Raw genomic sequence first — 15,063 nt, 5'->3', positions numbered from 1 at the left:
CAATTGTTAAGTCACTTAGGATTATTGAAGACAGCAACTGTGATCATTGGAAAAGGAACAGTGGCGGTGAATAGAGTAAGTGAAGGTTTAGTTTTACTAGTGTATGTGTAATAATTGAGATAACTGTTGAGTCTAATCAAACGTTAACAACATAATATTATCCATCCCGGCCATCCTGACCCCATTACAAGTGAGAAGAAGACCTTCATTCGGGAATCACTTGCTTAAGTAAGTAAGTAAGTAAGTAAGTAATATATATTTATATAGCGCTTTTCGAGACCAGGGTCACAAAGCGCTTTAACAATCAAAACAATACTCAAAACAGTACATACTTCAAAGATCAAGACAACACCGAGAACAACACAGGAGTTCGAGAAATTCAAGGAAAAGCCTGAACAAATAGAAACGTCTTAAGATGTTTCTTAAAGGAGTCAGTAGACTCCATCAAGCGCAAAGAGAGAGGAAGATTGTTCCAAAGCTTAGGAGCAACAGCCTGAAAAGATTTCTCTCCTCTGGTCCTGAGCCGTGTGCGTGGAACCATAAGTAGATTCTGATCCACAGACCTCAGAGCCCGAGCTGGGGTGTAAGGCTGGATCAGATCAGTGATGTAAGGAGGAGCCTGACCATGAATAGCTCTGAAAGTAAGAACCAGAATTTTAAAGTTGATCCTGAAAGAAACTGGAAGCCAGTGAAGCGTTTTAAGGACCGGAGAAATGTGAGTTCTTCTACTAGAGCGGGTCAGAATTCTCGCTGCAGAGTTCTGAATCAACTGCAGACGAGACAGCTCCTTCTTGTTAAGACATGAAAACAAACTGTTACAATAGTCCAGACGAGAAGAAACAAACGCATGGATTACAAAAGTAATGTAAAAGTAATGCTTTAGGTGCTAAAGCTTTTGTACTATATTTGTTTTTAACAAGGAACCACTTGCTTCCCCCACACTCAATCACAGTGGACATGTTTGACAGTTCGGGGACTTTAAGCTCCTTTACTCTCCTTCCTTCTATATCCATTAATCCAGTCACTGAGGTCTCTTGATTCTCCTAGCATAAGGTGGTCAAGATGAACCATCCCCCCCAAGACTCCTGGACATGATTGTCGGCTCCACTGCCTTTATGTAATAGAATCCTTGTATTATGTTTGATTTTATTCATTTGGAGTGAAAGGGTTCCATGCCTTCATTGTTCACACCAGCCACAATAAAGCTCATTACTTGAGGTTTGGCAGAACAAGAGGGAGTTTCGGTCGAAATCCCTCCTTAAGTGAAATTACACTATAAGGTATTTGCTAAGCTTTCACATTGGTGGTTTAGATGTTTAGTTTAATAACCAAAGTTCTCCAGTTCTAGATGTTAAACAACCTGGAGTTCTTATTTTAAATATGTTGACCTGGATGCATTGAAACATACTTTACACATAAATTAATTATAGTGAGCGTAGACCTATAAAGCAGCTATTTCCACACACATTAGGATTTTAAGGCCAATGTATATGTGCTACAATAACTTTCTTTGTATAATTAAAGACCTTTTTTTAGTGTTTGACCTACATGGTAGGACAGCCTACAGGAACCAGATGGGAACCTGGAGAATACATTTTACCCGCTTTGTGCACATGTGTTTTTTCATTTTTGCCAAAAAAAATGTAGCACTTTAGATGTAGCTATGTGACAGTTATTTCTATTATCCAGTTTAATTTATATATAATTATGAAATTAAATTACAAATTATCTTTAAATAAAGTATTTTATATTATGTTATGGTTGGTTCACATTTATTTTGAGGACATTTAAATTAAAATTGTGTTTTTCTGTCACTAAGGCTCTAGTTCTTCTTTCAGCCCCTCACAACAGTTGTATATAAAGCCCTGTATAGTTTCATTGCCCACCCCTGCGTTAAGTGGTTACAGACAAGCATGGAAAAAAAAAAGAAAACAGGACTTTTTAAACCACAAATCTAGCAGCTCTCTTTTTTCAAAGGAATTTTTTTTTTTTCATTTCTCATGTTGAGAAAATGACACTAAATAGAAGATAAGGTGGACATAAGGTCAATGCATCTGTTGAACTCTTCAACTGAAGATTTCTTAAAAGAACTTGACGCATGGACTCTCATTGCTGACATTCTGCACACATTTTAAGAAACCTTTTTTTTGCCCTCAGGAGAGCCAGTATAGGCAGGTTGTTTTTGTCGCAACAACAGTGTGATTCAGTAACTAGCCCAGTCATAAAGATTCCCTGCAGGACAGGTGTGCATTTTCCTTCTGTGACGATCCTGTTTAGAATCCAAAGACAACCAGTACTGAAATGATAATGTAAGCATTGACATGTGGCATTATGGATCTAGTGGCACCGTCTATGTGGAATGATTGACAAAGGAAGGAAAGAAACATCTTTGGCAGTTTTTAATTCTAGTGCATGTGACTCAATGATTCATGTTAGTGAGTAACAAGCAGGAGCTCATCACGCTATCCATAAATATCAAAGTGGGTCAGCGTTTTTCTTTTTTTCGTCTCGTGGATTGTGTCTTATCACATTTATGGTTCCTGGGTCAACCCGTGTGAATCCACGCTTCAGATGTTTCATCGGAGAATGATTGTCACGTTTCAGGTCAAACATATGGCACGAAACGGAGCGAGAGGGATGACGTTACTTTGACTCTTGATTCCAGGCGACTGCTATAAAGTTTTAATAAAAAGCATTTTTAATATCTCTGAGTCAACGCGACGATGTTTATGGACAAATATTTACGAAGAAAAGAAGCGGCCTTTATGTACACGACTGTCAAAACGTAACTACAGATAATTAAGTTTTCCTGACATAGAATACACAGTAGCAAGATGTGTTTTCCACAACACCAGCTCCAGCCCTGCCGTTATCAGACCTAATGGTCTGAAAGCATTAGAGTCATCACAACCTCTCTGGGGAGCTGGTCCAAGAGCACGTCTAGCATGATTTACCTCTCTTTGACCTGGGTCCAGGGGATGCAGGTGACCCGGGAGACTGCACGATGAGGTCCGGTTTCGTGGACGTGGTGAATCTACGATCCGTTTCCGCCTTCGCCGGTGATTCCATCCTCTGGATGCCCTCCGTCTTCGGGGGGCTGCTCCGGCCCTCCGGGTCCGGTCTCGGGGGGTTCGTGACCAGTTGCGGGTGGGGAGCTGCGTTAAAGTGAAACACAAGAGAAACACAGTCAAGAGACGAGCGGAGAGGGCGAAACTCAACCAGTTGGTTCTCATTCCGTCCACTCCCATGACGTCATCTTCCCGCGGAGAGCATATATCAAGTTTTTGCGGAGGAGTGGAATCTCTGGCTGTGCAGAGACGCTCGTCAGATTGTTGACATTGATCAACGGAGAGTTTCGACACAAAAGAACAGAGCACCACCTGAAAAGCAATCACTACCGCAGAAAGCCTCTTTCAGTCGTTTAGCAGTTTTATCAATAGAAGATTGCAGCACTTACAAGAGAGAGATAATGTCCTCAGACTTCTTCAACCACTCCTCTCTCTTCAGCTGCAACATTATCAAATCAAGAACCCCAGTCTTGGGACAGTTATTTATCTTGCATCTACTGAAGCAGTGCAGGCTAGTTCCATGAAGCACAATTTCCACTCGCAGAAAAAAAGAAATGGCAAAAAAGTGGACGCAGGACTAACAGTTCTATCCACACACTCCTGGCAACAAAACAATAGAGTCTATGAATCTAATGTTAAACAGGTTATGTGGACTAATTGGTAAGTGTAAAGACAATATAAGTGACTGTCAGTGACAGATGTGTGAACAGATTGTCAACATGATTTTGACCTTTTTTTTAGCTGTTTGTAGGTTCAGATTTTTAAATTACAGTTGAGACATTTGGTGGCCTTTATGAAGGTGCGTGGAGATCCAATCCAACTACACTACTCACACTTTTATTTAACTTGACAGAAGCCTAAAACTGTGGCATTCGTTTTAGATGATCAATTTTCGGATCTGCAGGGGGCAGGAATGTGGACGTGTTACCTGCAACTCAGCTGCTTTTATTTGGTTTTCCTTTCTAATATAAAAGTGAACTTTTAATCATTTTGACAACAGTTCGCTGTTTGTCTTTTATGTTGCATGTATTGTTTTGGGGCTAAATTGTGTGTACATGAGGAACCTTGCCAGGTGAAGTGTGCAGAGAGAGAGAGAGAGAGATTGGGCTGTGAAAGTCGAGGATTCTAAAATACATTTATTGCAAACTTAAGATAACAGGGGAAAAATAATTAAAGCCATAAGATAAGGTACTGAAGTCTGCGTTGGTTTTTCTTCTCTGTTTATGTTTATGTTCCTTGTTCCCTGATAAGTAAAGATACTCGTCCCTAATTTGCTGTCAACAAATATTACTAAGTACCATGGCTACGGGCTGTATGAAGTCGATCGAGGGCCACATGTTGCCTCTGGACCAGACTTAAATTCCTTACTACGCATTAACGTTAATCATGTTTGGCACTCACAAGAAAATGTGGAACCGCAGGGCAAAATTAAAATAAAAAAAACTCTGCCAGCGCTTTTTCTCTGCAATGTGTCACTGTTGCCATTATTCATGACCCAGAACAGTGGTTCACAAAATGCTTTTTGTCGTGCCAGTGGGGGGAACATTGCAAAGCCAAGTAGGGACAAACGAAATAAATCGAGAGGGAAATGAAGAAACAGTTCCACTACATTTGAAATAAAAGGAAAAATATTTTACATTATGTTTTATGTGAACATCTTTGTATCTCTCTGGTCGAAAATAATAATTTAAGAAGGAAATAAGTGTCTCCATGACGGCTTTTAAAAACCCAAAAGACACTGGAAAACCCATCACAGCAAACTTGCATATGGACCATAGTTTAAGGAGGAACTTGTTTGATTGTGGTTAAAAAACAAAATTGTTTGAATAAAATGAAGGAAACAATTAAAATACATATTTTTAAGGATTTCCACACTGGCATTGTCTGAGATACATCACTCTGTTTTTCTTTCTTTCATTTCATTTAACCAAGTTGCTGCATGTACAGTCAAGTTGTTTAACTTTATCTTTAAAAACAGCATGAATAACATGTGCATCTTCAAAAGAGTGCTTACTTAAACTAATTTAGTTAAGATTAAAACAAAGGAAAGCAACATTTCTTTATTTACAGTCTTTATTTTAATGCCTTTTTGTTAATATTTGGACTACCAGTTGCACAATGCAAATAATCCAGACTATAATAAACAAAACAAAAACAACATATTTTCTTTTATATTCATGCAAATTCGTTTTTTCTTTAAGAATCCTTCAAATACATGTAAATACAGATGTATTGGGGCCAAAATCTTTTATTAAAAGGAGATCATTCACATTTGTTTCTTAGAGAATCAGCTTTAGTTTTAGAATCTGAAACTTTTATGCAAGTGTTGCACGGACAACATGTGTTTTTTTGTAGTGGCAGTACATGATAAAATAATGAAATAAGATAACACACAAAATAAGGAACAGAAAAACAGAACTAAGCACCAAGGCAGCGTCACCATTATCTGGCAATGGGGGATTCGATTAAAAAACACAGACACACACACACTTTGGAAATAATGACTCAGTATCTGAAAAAAAAAAAAAGGTTGTGTCATTGTGTCTTTTATCATTTATACTACCTCCAACTATATACTTTTTTAAATCACTGACATTGCTGTCTCTTTATTTAAGATATATTTGAAGTTTTGCAAATTAATTTTGTTTTCCTCATTCAAGCTCTTTGTTTTAGGACATCTAAACACCTGCACCTACATTTGTCACTGTATTATTGGGTTCTTTAGATGGTAAAAATGTGTTCAAGGGTAAGTCTCCTCAGCTTTGGAGCAAGTTGTTCTTCAGGTTCTATTAGCGTTGGTCACATTTAGAAGGCTTTTGAACTTGCATCTCCTCACCAGGCAATAGTTTGCTCTGACGTCCCAACAAAGGAGCTGATGGTGGGGGCACTTGTCTTTGTCCAGACGGCCCCCCTGCCCCTGTCCCTTAGTTTCCCTTTTGAACTATAATGTCTCTCCAGTATAGTCTGAGGAGGTAAATGCTGTAAATTACAGAGCTGGGGCAGCAGAAAACAGTGGGGGGTTTGGAGGGCGTGGACACTATGGAGATTGACTATAGGAACACTGGACTGTTGAACTACTCTCACCAATCAGAAAAGAGGACCTGTTGCATGTGACAAAGAAAGAAAAAATGACTAGTTGCAGTCAGCCTTTACATTCAAAGTCCTGATGAATGCACCAACATATTTGGCCACACTGCAGCACAGTCTTGGCAGAGGTATTTTTGCAAAACTTTGAGTGGGTCTTCTAATTTAAACCTTTCAATGCATGACGTCAGAGTGAATACGGTCCAGAAAAAAAAAAATTGCCATCCCTATATGACGTTCAGTGACGTCTCACACATGTTTAGCAAGCGACAACATAACATGAGTTCTTAACACATCACTGAAGAGGCATTCAGAAAAAGAGAGAGCACAGCCAATCGCAGGAATTGTCCGAGCCCATCTGGGCACAAGTAAAGGTTACGTCATTGGTCTGGGAAATGGAAGCAGTTGCTGATGAGGACTTGGACGAAGCCCCGACGGCGGTGAGGGTAGAGCGGGCGGTCTATTATAGACGGACTCGGGCTGCAAGACGAGACATTGTGTTTCCCTCTGTCAAAGCAAGCCACTATTAAACAAGCATTCCTTGGGCAGTGATGTGCTCTGACAGAGAGGGTCCATTGTTGGGGTCTCTGCTTGGCAACGGGACGGCAGCCAAAACATTGAAGTGACACCAAGTGGGAGAGCGAAACATGGTGATATAGTAAGTAGTGGGAGGAAAATAAAAGACTATGTACTGGTTGATGTTTTGGGTGGCCAGGAGTGGAACCAAACTAGAGCAAAGATGGCATTTAAAAAAAAGGAGAGTTTTGTTACCCAGCTAGGGTCCAAAACTCTTTTCTTGCACAACAAACCAGTTATGAATAATGTAGCTTTTAGACCAGATAAGAACAACATAACATTAACACAGAGATTTCTGTTTTACTAGTTTTCACTAAAATACAGGATTCTTTTCTTTACTTCCTCTAAACAAGCATCTTAACCAGTCACAGACTCCAGTTCAGATCAACTTTCCTGAGGTTGTTTACAGAATTCCATTTTAATAAACACCACTGGCTGAAATATGTAGAAAAGTCCAGTTTTTTCCACTGCTTAGAAACATTTAGATAGGATACTTGTAGGAAGAAGGTGCCGTAAATAACACCTACCCAACGGATCACAAAGCCAGCGGGTGTTTAAATATAAATAAAAAGGGAAAGTTTTTTTTTAAATCATCTACACACATAATATGCCAGAAAATGATTAACTGTGACTGTAAGACTGGGATCATATTGCCAATAGAAAACTTGAGGAAGTGTCGTTGGACAGAATAATTGCTTGAATAGTCTGGATATCAATGTCATCTACTGACAATGCAGTATATAGTTTGGAGTAATAAGAATCAATTGCTCTGGGATGTGGGGCAGCAAATATCAATGTAATCTGAGAATCCTGGGAGAATATGACGGCAAAGGGGAAATTCAGCAACAGGAAAAATGAACAGATTCAGTTACAAGTATCTACACAACACAAATTGAGAAATGCTAACTTTAAATGCGGTCTAGAGGATAAAATTGATAAATCTATGAGCAAAGACAACTGAAATACAATTGTTGTTCTGTATTTACTAGTTGGTCTGTTTCGAGGTTTAGGGAATTATAATTAAAACACGGTGTCATTTAAAGACACTAGTGTTTAATAAAGGGGTAAAATAAAATTCAGAATATTGTACCATCATTTCAAGACTATAGAGTGCACCTGGATATAAGGTGCATCAGCAAAATGTAAAAAGAAAAAACTATTTGTACATATATTGGTTGCACCCAAGGAGCACAACTTGTTACATTATATATTTACACTTATTTTAATAAAATACGCTGCTAACAGTAACTGCTTCTTCAACAGCCTGATGGATCTCCTTTACTAGATTTTCATCTGAATGCAGTAGTTATAAATTCATGAGGAGGCATGTAGTCTGGAAACGTCTGTCCTCATTTTGTCTTCCGCCATAACCTTGTGGGGTTACTGAGGACATTGTGATTTATTACTTTAGTCAGTCTTTGGTCACACATGAGAAGAACCGAAACTACTTTTAGAAAAGTGAATATCACCAGAAGGTTATCAATAGAACCCAAATTAGCTATAACATGTGATTCAATGTCTGTATCATGTTTTAATTCATGTAAGTTTGTATTTCACGGTCTAAACCTTACTCTAAGGGTGGTTTTCTGTAAGAAATATACATTTCTGTCTGAATAAAAGCAACAAAACCAAGTCACAGGAGATACACAGATCCGCTTTTTCTCCTCAACCACCAACTGGACTGCACCACAGTATGTCAGAACTTTCTCTTGCAGCGCATAAACAAGCCGTCAGCTGATAGAAGTGCAGGATCACCTGAAGATATGGGCGCTCGTGTGACTGCACAAACACAGCCGGAGAGCGGTTCAGCAGGTTGGGAGTCAGCGGGTGATAGATAAACACCTGGTACCATGTGCCAGCCCGATGCCTTCAGATCAAACTGAATAATGATGGAGAATTTAAAAACATTGTGAAAGCCTTTTCTTACCAGACCCTCTATTGTTCCTCTCAGGTCAACATAGGAACCGGAACGTTTGTCGTGCTAACTGAGATGATCTGAGGCAGGCGATCGTTGGGGAAATTGTTCCAGAGCATATTGATCTAAAGCATTGGAAACGGAAGGAGCATATTCATCTAGAATAATCACTGTGACTAATGAACTACCTCATCGTTTACCCCTTCTAACCCGACGCCCCTTTACCCCGCCGTGGCCCTCTGCCACAGAATAGAGTGATGTAAGGGGGCCTAGTCAGGAAGCACAGAGTAAACAACAAGCTTGGGCTCAGCACTGAGCTACTCTGCTTTTCTAAGGGCCCACGGGGAAGTAGTATTTCCGAACACTATCAAACTTATTTGATAAACTAGTAAATAAAGGCTTTAATGGACAATGTACCTAAAAAACAGCTCATCCGTACCTATATGTGACACAATTTGTTACACATTCTGATTGTCATAAAGTTTTTGCTATAGTGTACAATTGTAGTAAGCACTTTTCCAGACAGGGATGAATCCCAAACCATTAAGCATCTGGTGAATACCGATGTGCCCGGGCACTGCTCGATCTTTCTTCCCATCACCTGGCCGGGAGTGGGAACAACGTTCCCCATTCAATCCCAGTAGCCAAACCGCACCGTGAAAGCAACCCAGCTGTTTAAAGCATCTGATATCTGAGTCGGCGGCATTCCTCGGGATAAACATCTCTCGCAGTCTCCTGCCACAAACGTTCAACAGAAAATGTGAGCATCAAGGCCAGTGCAAGGGTGGTAGAGATCGGATGAGATCGGGAGGACGATGGAGGGATTTCTGGGCCGCACAGGCTGCCATTCATAACTCGAAGCAGGATGCCAGCGTGCCGACCAGTTACGCCTGGCAACTAGTTAAAGATCCCTGCTCAGAATGAGAAGTGGGATTCTGAGAGGTCTAATCTGCATTGGCTTCAACGTCAGAATCTTACTTGACGTCAAACAATCAAATAGTTTCCAAACAAACAAGAACAAGCCTTTAATTATGATGATTCAAAGATTTCTGGGAGAGAATAATAGGAGAAAAAGACTATCCAATAAGGCCTTAAAATGAAAGTTCAGATTCATTATTTTAAAAACCCTGTTTTCACATCCTTTTAGTTGAATGAAACTTGAGAAAACTAAAAAAGTATAAACAGTCAATAAAAAGTTTTGTTATTTTACTCTACTTCTTGTCTAAAAAACTTTTATTTTAGTGTATTTTTTATATACCAACATTTTTACCTAGAATAATAGGGTTTGTTTATAATTGTGATAGACTGAAGAAATGTAACTATAGAATGTCTCAAAGATGTCAATTCATGTTTTCCGGTTGAATTGTACTTGTCCTTTGAATTCAGCATAGCCAACCAAAATAGTTCCAAACTACTGACAACGTTACCCCTTTATTAGCAACACTCATATTACTACCATTAGCATTAGCCATGTTCACCGTGTTTGCATCTCTCTGAAGAAAGAGGGAAAAGGTACGCCATGAGAAAAGGGAAGAAATTCCATTTTTTAAATTGCATGCAAAAAAAATCAAATATTGCTAATATCCACTAGAGTTTAAATGCTACTCTGTAATCTGTTACTTCAAGAATGTTTTGATGTTTTAGGCTTTAATAATAATAATAATAATATTTAATTTATATTGCACTTAAATTATGAACACAACAACATTAGGGCAAAACATTTACAACGATGTTATTCTTAAAACATTCAACGTATTATTATCCAGTAACGCTATCATCAAGGATTTTCGTTGTTAAAGCTCAGCCTTTACAGACAATTATGGGATGTCAAACCGCATCACCACCTCCAGCGACAAACATTTCTAATATCCAGGTTACATTAAATAGAAATGAAGCTTCAAAGAAAGCAGCGAGAGAGAGGAGAGACCTGCATGCACCGTGACAACTCAAACTTGTGTCTAATATTAGCCACATGTCCGGGTGACTGGACGCAGCAGACGACCGAGTGCTCACAGCCGACACGTTGGTCGTATTTATAGACTCGAGGATGGTGGAAGTTACATGTCCTCCATCCGCCAGAAGGAAGTCGAGCTCCGAATGATTTTGCATTTAGGTCACACCTCTGCAGCATCACCCTCCTTCCACAAAACTACTTCAGTGTCTGATTTATATGTTTTTTGTAATTTGTCTGCACATTATTTAAATGACTTGCTGACATCATGTCAACCTTCCTGTCGTCCTCTCTCGACACTGAGTTTGTTCATTAATAATTTGGTGCTCATGCCTTACCTCAGCCCTTGTGGACTCCGATGAACTTCACATGGATTTTTGATCCTCCAAAAAGCCGTATTGATCCATAAGTTTTGCAGAAATGTTTATTGATTTAGTCGTGTTTGTTAAGAACCTTTAGCCTCCAGATCTAGCTGTAGCTAATATGGGGATCAAAACCTTAAAGAAGGCAAAATCTGACGAGAAGAAAATAAAAAATGTTCCTTCTGGAAAGAGACCGTGGAGCATCAGGAGCAGAAACAAACAAACATCTCTCACAACGGTCCATTGCCGTTAAATGGATTTTAGAAACATGATTATTCCCTAAAATGCAACTTACGTAGTTAATAAACTATATATTACTGTATAATAAGAGCACTATAGTTGGAACAAATAGAATAATTATTTTAATATTTGACAATGTGTTCTTCTCTGTGCAATTGCTTCAAATTATGGGTAGATGGGTAGATCTTTCCTGCAACAATTTTTACTATGTTGCTTGAATACTTCAAGTATTTAAATGCTATTTAAAAGCTCCTTTTTGGTTCTTCTAATGGTTATCTGTGAAGTTGGCCAATCATCATCAAGTGAAATGTCATCATTTCATTGTAATTTCTCTTTATAAATAACAAAATATGTTTTATTAAATTATTAAATTTAGCATAGAATACTTAATAAATAAAACAATTTGATAGCTGCAGCCTTACAGTGCTTTGTTTGCCTCAGGCAAATCACAAATGTGTAACACAATATCTCTAAAAAGAAAACGCTTCCAGACACATAAGCACAATTGATCACCATCTAACAAACTTAAAACAAACATGGACTCTGAATCGATCAATGCTTTCAGCAGCTCTTTCCTGGCAGAGACGTGAGGTCTAACCCTGTCTGATCTTTTGGTTCATGGAAACTCTTCTGTCTTCTTTGGCTGCTGGGTTAGATATCTGCCCATCCGATTCCTGCATATCAGCCGTCGACGTTTGGGAATTGTTTATTTGAATTATTAGCAAACTGAGCAAACATGATGATTTAGCAGGTTTTCAAGGTATCGTGGACTCTGGATGATCTGGGATTAAACACACATCCCGAGTTCAAACAACCATCGGTATAGTGCTGGCACGTCTTCAGTCGGTCTCCTGGCTTGAGTTTTTCTATTCTTGTCTTTGGAACATCATACGGTTGCTGAGGTTCTTTTCAACCGGTGGCTGAATGTGAGCTTTGAACAAATCCTGACATGTAGGTAAAGGGGAGTTCCCATTCTGCGCCGAAATAATTATACTGGATTGAAAGTATTAAGCAGGCTAATGAGTAAGCGGTGCTTGGTCCACAGATGTAAGCACATGTGAGCTTGTCACAAATAAACAAATATCATCCCGACTCCCGAGGGGAAAAAAATGATCTATAATCTGTTGATATTTTGGTATGAAAAAAACATTACGATCGGTGAAACACTTGACAAGTAAATTGCGTCAAAAGAAGCAGTACATTTTTCCACCATCTTCATTCACTTCATTTCTTGCTTCAGCCTTAAAAACTGCTCTGTCTACACTGGAAGCGCTTGCGATATTTACCCGCAGTACTTCCTGTCTGTGTAGTATGTTATCCTTTAAACGTCTGCTACAAACTACCTTAAAATATAGAATTGTTAAATTTTCCTTGGGACAGTTTCTAATGTTGAAGCTTCAGGACAAGAAGTTGTTGAAGACAACCAGTATGGAGGTATTCGGATGTTTGGAAGTTGGTTTTTTTTGGACAAAGATAAAGACGAAGTCACCTGAGCTATGGTTAAAATTTAACAAACATTTTTGTCTATAACTCAAAGGTATGGATTACTCTGAAAAATAATCCCTACCCTTAGTCGACATGAGGGTGAGTAAAAAAGTAAGAAAATAGGCGCGACATAACTTTGCGACGTAAGATTGTGGTTCGCTCCGGAGCGGTAACTTGTTTCAAAAATATTTCATTGTTTCACATAGGATATCGCAAAACAGCCTGATAACTGTCTCAGCTGACCATGTTGTCTTAAGAATCACCCGTACACAACAAATGCATGGGCTCAGCGTTTTGGATCACGTCGCTGGATTCCCATGGTCAGGGTGTAGCTTTTTTCCTCCGGACTGCTGCTTGATGCTGAGCCAAAACATGCTGACCTCCCTCTTATAAGCCAATGTCAGCAGGAAGGAAGTTTTCTGTTGTCAGATGGCGACCCATTTATTTATCACAAAGGCACTTAGATTCACAATGCAAGCATTATGTAGACCAAAAGCATCTCAAGAACAATTCAATGCTGGCATATTTCCAACGGTGTGCTGATATGTTCAAGATATCGAGCGGTACATGAATGTGTGACTGCTGAACCAACAATGCAGAATAATGTCACTACATGTAATTACACTGTGATATATTATCATTATCCAACTTAAATTTGGGGGGACAAATCCATGTTAACACTCTCCCTATCACAGTGAGGGACACTCGGGGCTGACAGAATAAGGGGTTGTTGCGAAACTTAAGTATACTCCAAACAGGATTTGTATCTTCAACATCGACTTTAAGCTGTCCTAACTGTTGCATTGAAGGACCTGTAGTATTATTAAGCAGCTGCCTTTAGTTGTTACGATAGATTTTTTAAACGTACCCACATAAACAGGAGATGAACATGATGACATGATGACATTTTTGTTTGTGATCCTCAAATACATGTTAAATACTTGAAAAACTACAGTTGCCTCTAGTTTTAAGACAATCTACAGTGTGTTATTATCAAGTTATTACAGCAGTTTACATGTCGTTGTGTAACTACGTCGCAGATCATTTTTTTGGGGGAGACTCATTTTCCTTTGCTGCATCTCTGCACCAAAACAGGGGCTTGGACAAAAACACTGATTTTTTTTGTCTCTTGATAGTAAAGAGACAGAAGAATCTGGGAAGAAAAACGCCATGGTCTTGGTGGTGTTTAAACGTGAGGAGGGGGAAGGAGGGAGTGAGTGGGATTACCTCATCTAGTTGTCTTATAATAAACCAATAAACTGGGATCATTTAGGGTTGTTTCTTATTTATTATTACAGACTTTTCGCATTTCTCTCACATATATATTTTTTGAGCTGTGACTCAGTGTATGTAACACAGTATGATCCAAGTGTTATATTGAATAAATACATTAATAAAACTCATTTAAGAATAAATTAAACAGTTAACAACAAGTTTCATAAGAAAGTCTTACTTGTTGTTGCTGATAGAATGTTTTCCTCCATTTCGGCGGCAATACACTCCTTTTCGCCTCTTTTGTTCATTCAAACATGGGAGTTTCTTGTACTTCCTCCTGGTCCTCTCGGGCGGAAACAAACGCGGGGAAACTTGGAGTCGCTCCTGCTGCTGCTGCTGAACCCGAAAATCCGAAGAACGATCCAGAAACACACTTATTATATGTCGTTTGAACCGTCGAGGCGAGGCCACAATTTCATATACGAATAGATGCTCTGATATGTGTGTAAAAGTCAAGTTATCGCAGAAGATGTGGAGGTTAGAGAGGGAGAAGTTTCACTCTCCAGGCTGATCCACAGCTGATGCGCTGCAAGTGTCGAAGCAGCCAGACTGGTCTCTCGCTCGGGCCGTACCATTACTGGAGAGAGATGGAGGGGGGGGGGGGTCCTCCTGCAATTTCAAAAATGTCCGATTTCAATGAAATTATATTGAGCTAGCCGATTGAAGTTGAAAAGATAACAATCATAATACAACCCACAAGTCCAAGGAAATACTTTTCCGTACATAAAAGTCAAGAGTTAAAATAGAATGTTCCTGCACTCACCGGAAATATGGTTCGGCTCAAATTCAAGCATGTACTCGAAAGCGAAAGAACGATCTAAAATTAATATTTAAGAAAAAATAATAAATGTTTGATTGAAATGTTTATTAATTATTTGATTAATTTAAAAAGGATTTTCTTGATTTTTCAAGTTTGTAAGTAATTTATATTTATAGAGCGCTTTTCCAGACCAGGGTCACAAAGCGCTTAAACAATCAAAACAATATTCAATAAAGTATATACTTTAAAGGGCAAGAAAAAACTGATAACACAACAGGAGTTCCAGAAAATCAAGGAAAAGTAAGTCATTTATATTTATAGAGCGCTTTTCCAGACCAGGGTCACAA

The 15,063-nt window shown here is 38.9% G+C and overlaps 1 protein-coding gene across 5 annotated transcripts in view; it reads right to left on the bottom strand.

Moving 5' to 3' along the window:
• Positions 1-14,461, bottom strand: part of map7d1a (MAP7 domain containing 1a) — a 29,393-nt gene extending 14,932 nt beyond the window's left edge. For all 5 annotated transcript variants that reach the window (XM_087805302.1, XM_087805303.1, XM_087805307.1 and 2 more), the window contains exons 1-2: positions 14,135-14,461; positions 2,955-3,155 (exon numbers count right to left, since the gene is read on the bottom strand). In XM_087805302.1, the coding sequence (XP_087661428.1) occupies positions 2,955-3,155; positions 14,135-14,204 (271 nt within the window). In that variant the 5' untranslated portion in view covers positions 14,205-14,461. The remainder of the gene's footprint in view (positions 1-2,954; positions 3,156-14,134) is intronic.
• Between the last annotated feature and the right edge of the window lie 602 nt (positions 14,462-15,063).

Source organism: Callionymus lyra, chromosome 13 (assembly GCF_982586985.1).
Source record: "Callionymus lyra chromosome 13, fCalLyr1.hap1.1, whole genome shotgun sequence".
In the NCBI taxonomy this organism is placed as follows: Eukaryota; Metazoa; Chordata; class Actinopteri; order Syngnathiformes; family Callionymidae; genus Callionymus; species Callionymus lyra.
The sequence above is the reverse complement of the archived record's forward strand: the minus strand, read 5'-3'. Positions and strand labels throughout refer to the sequence as shown.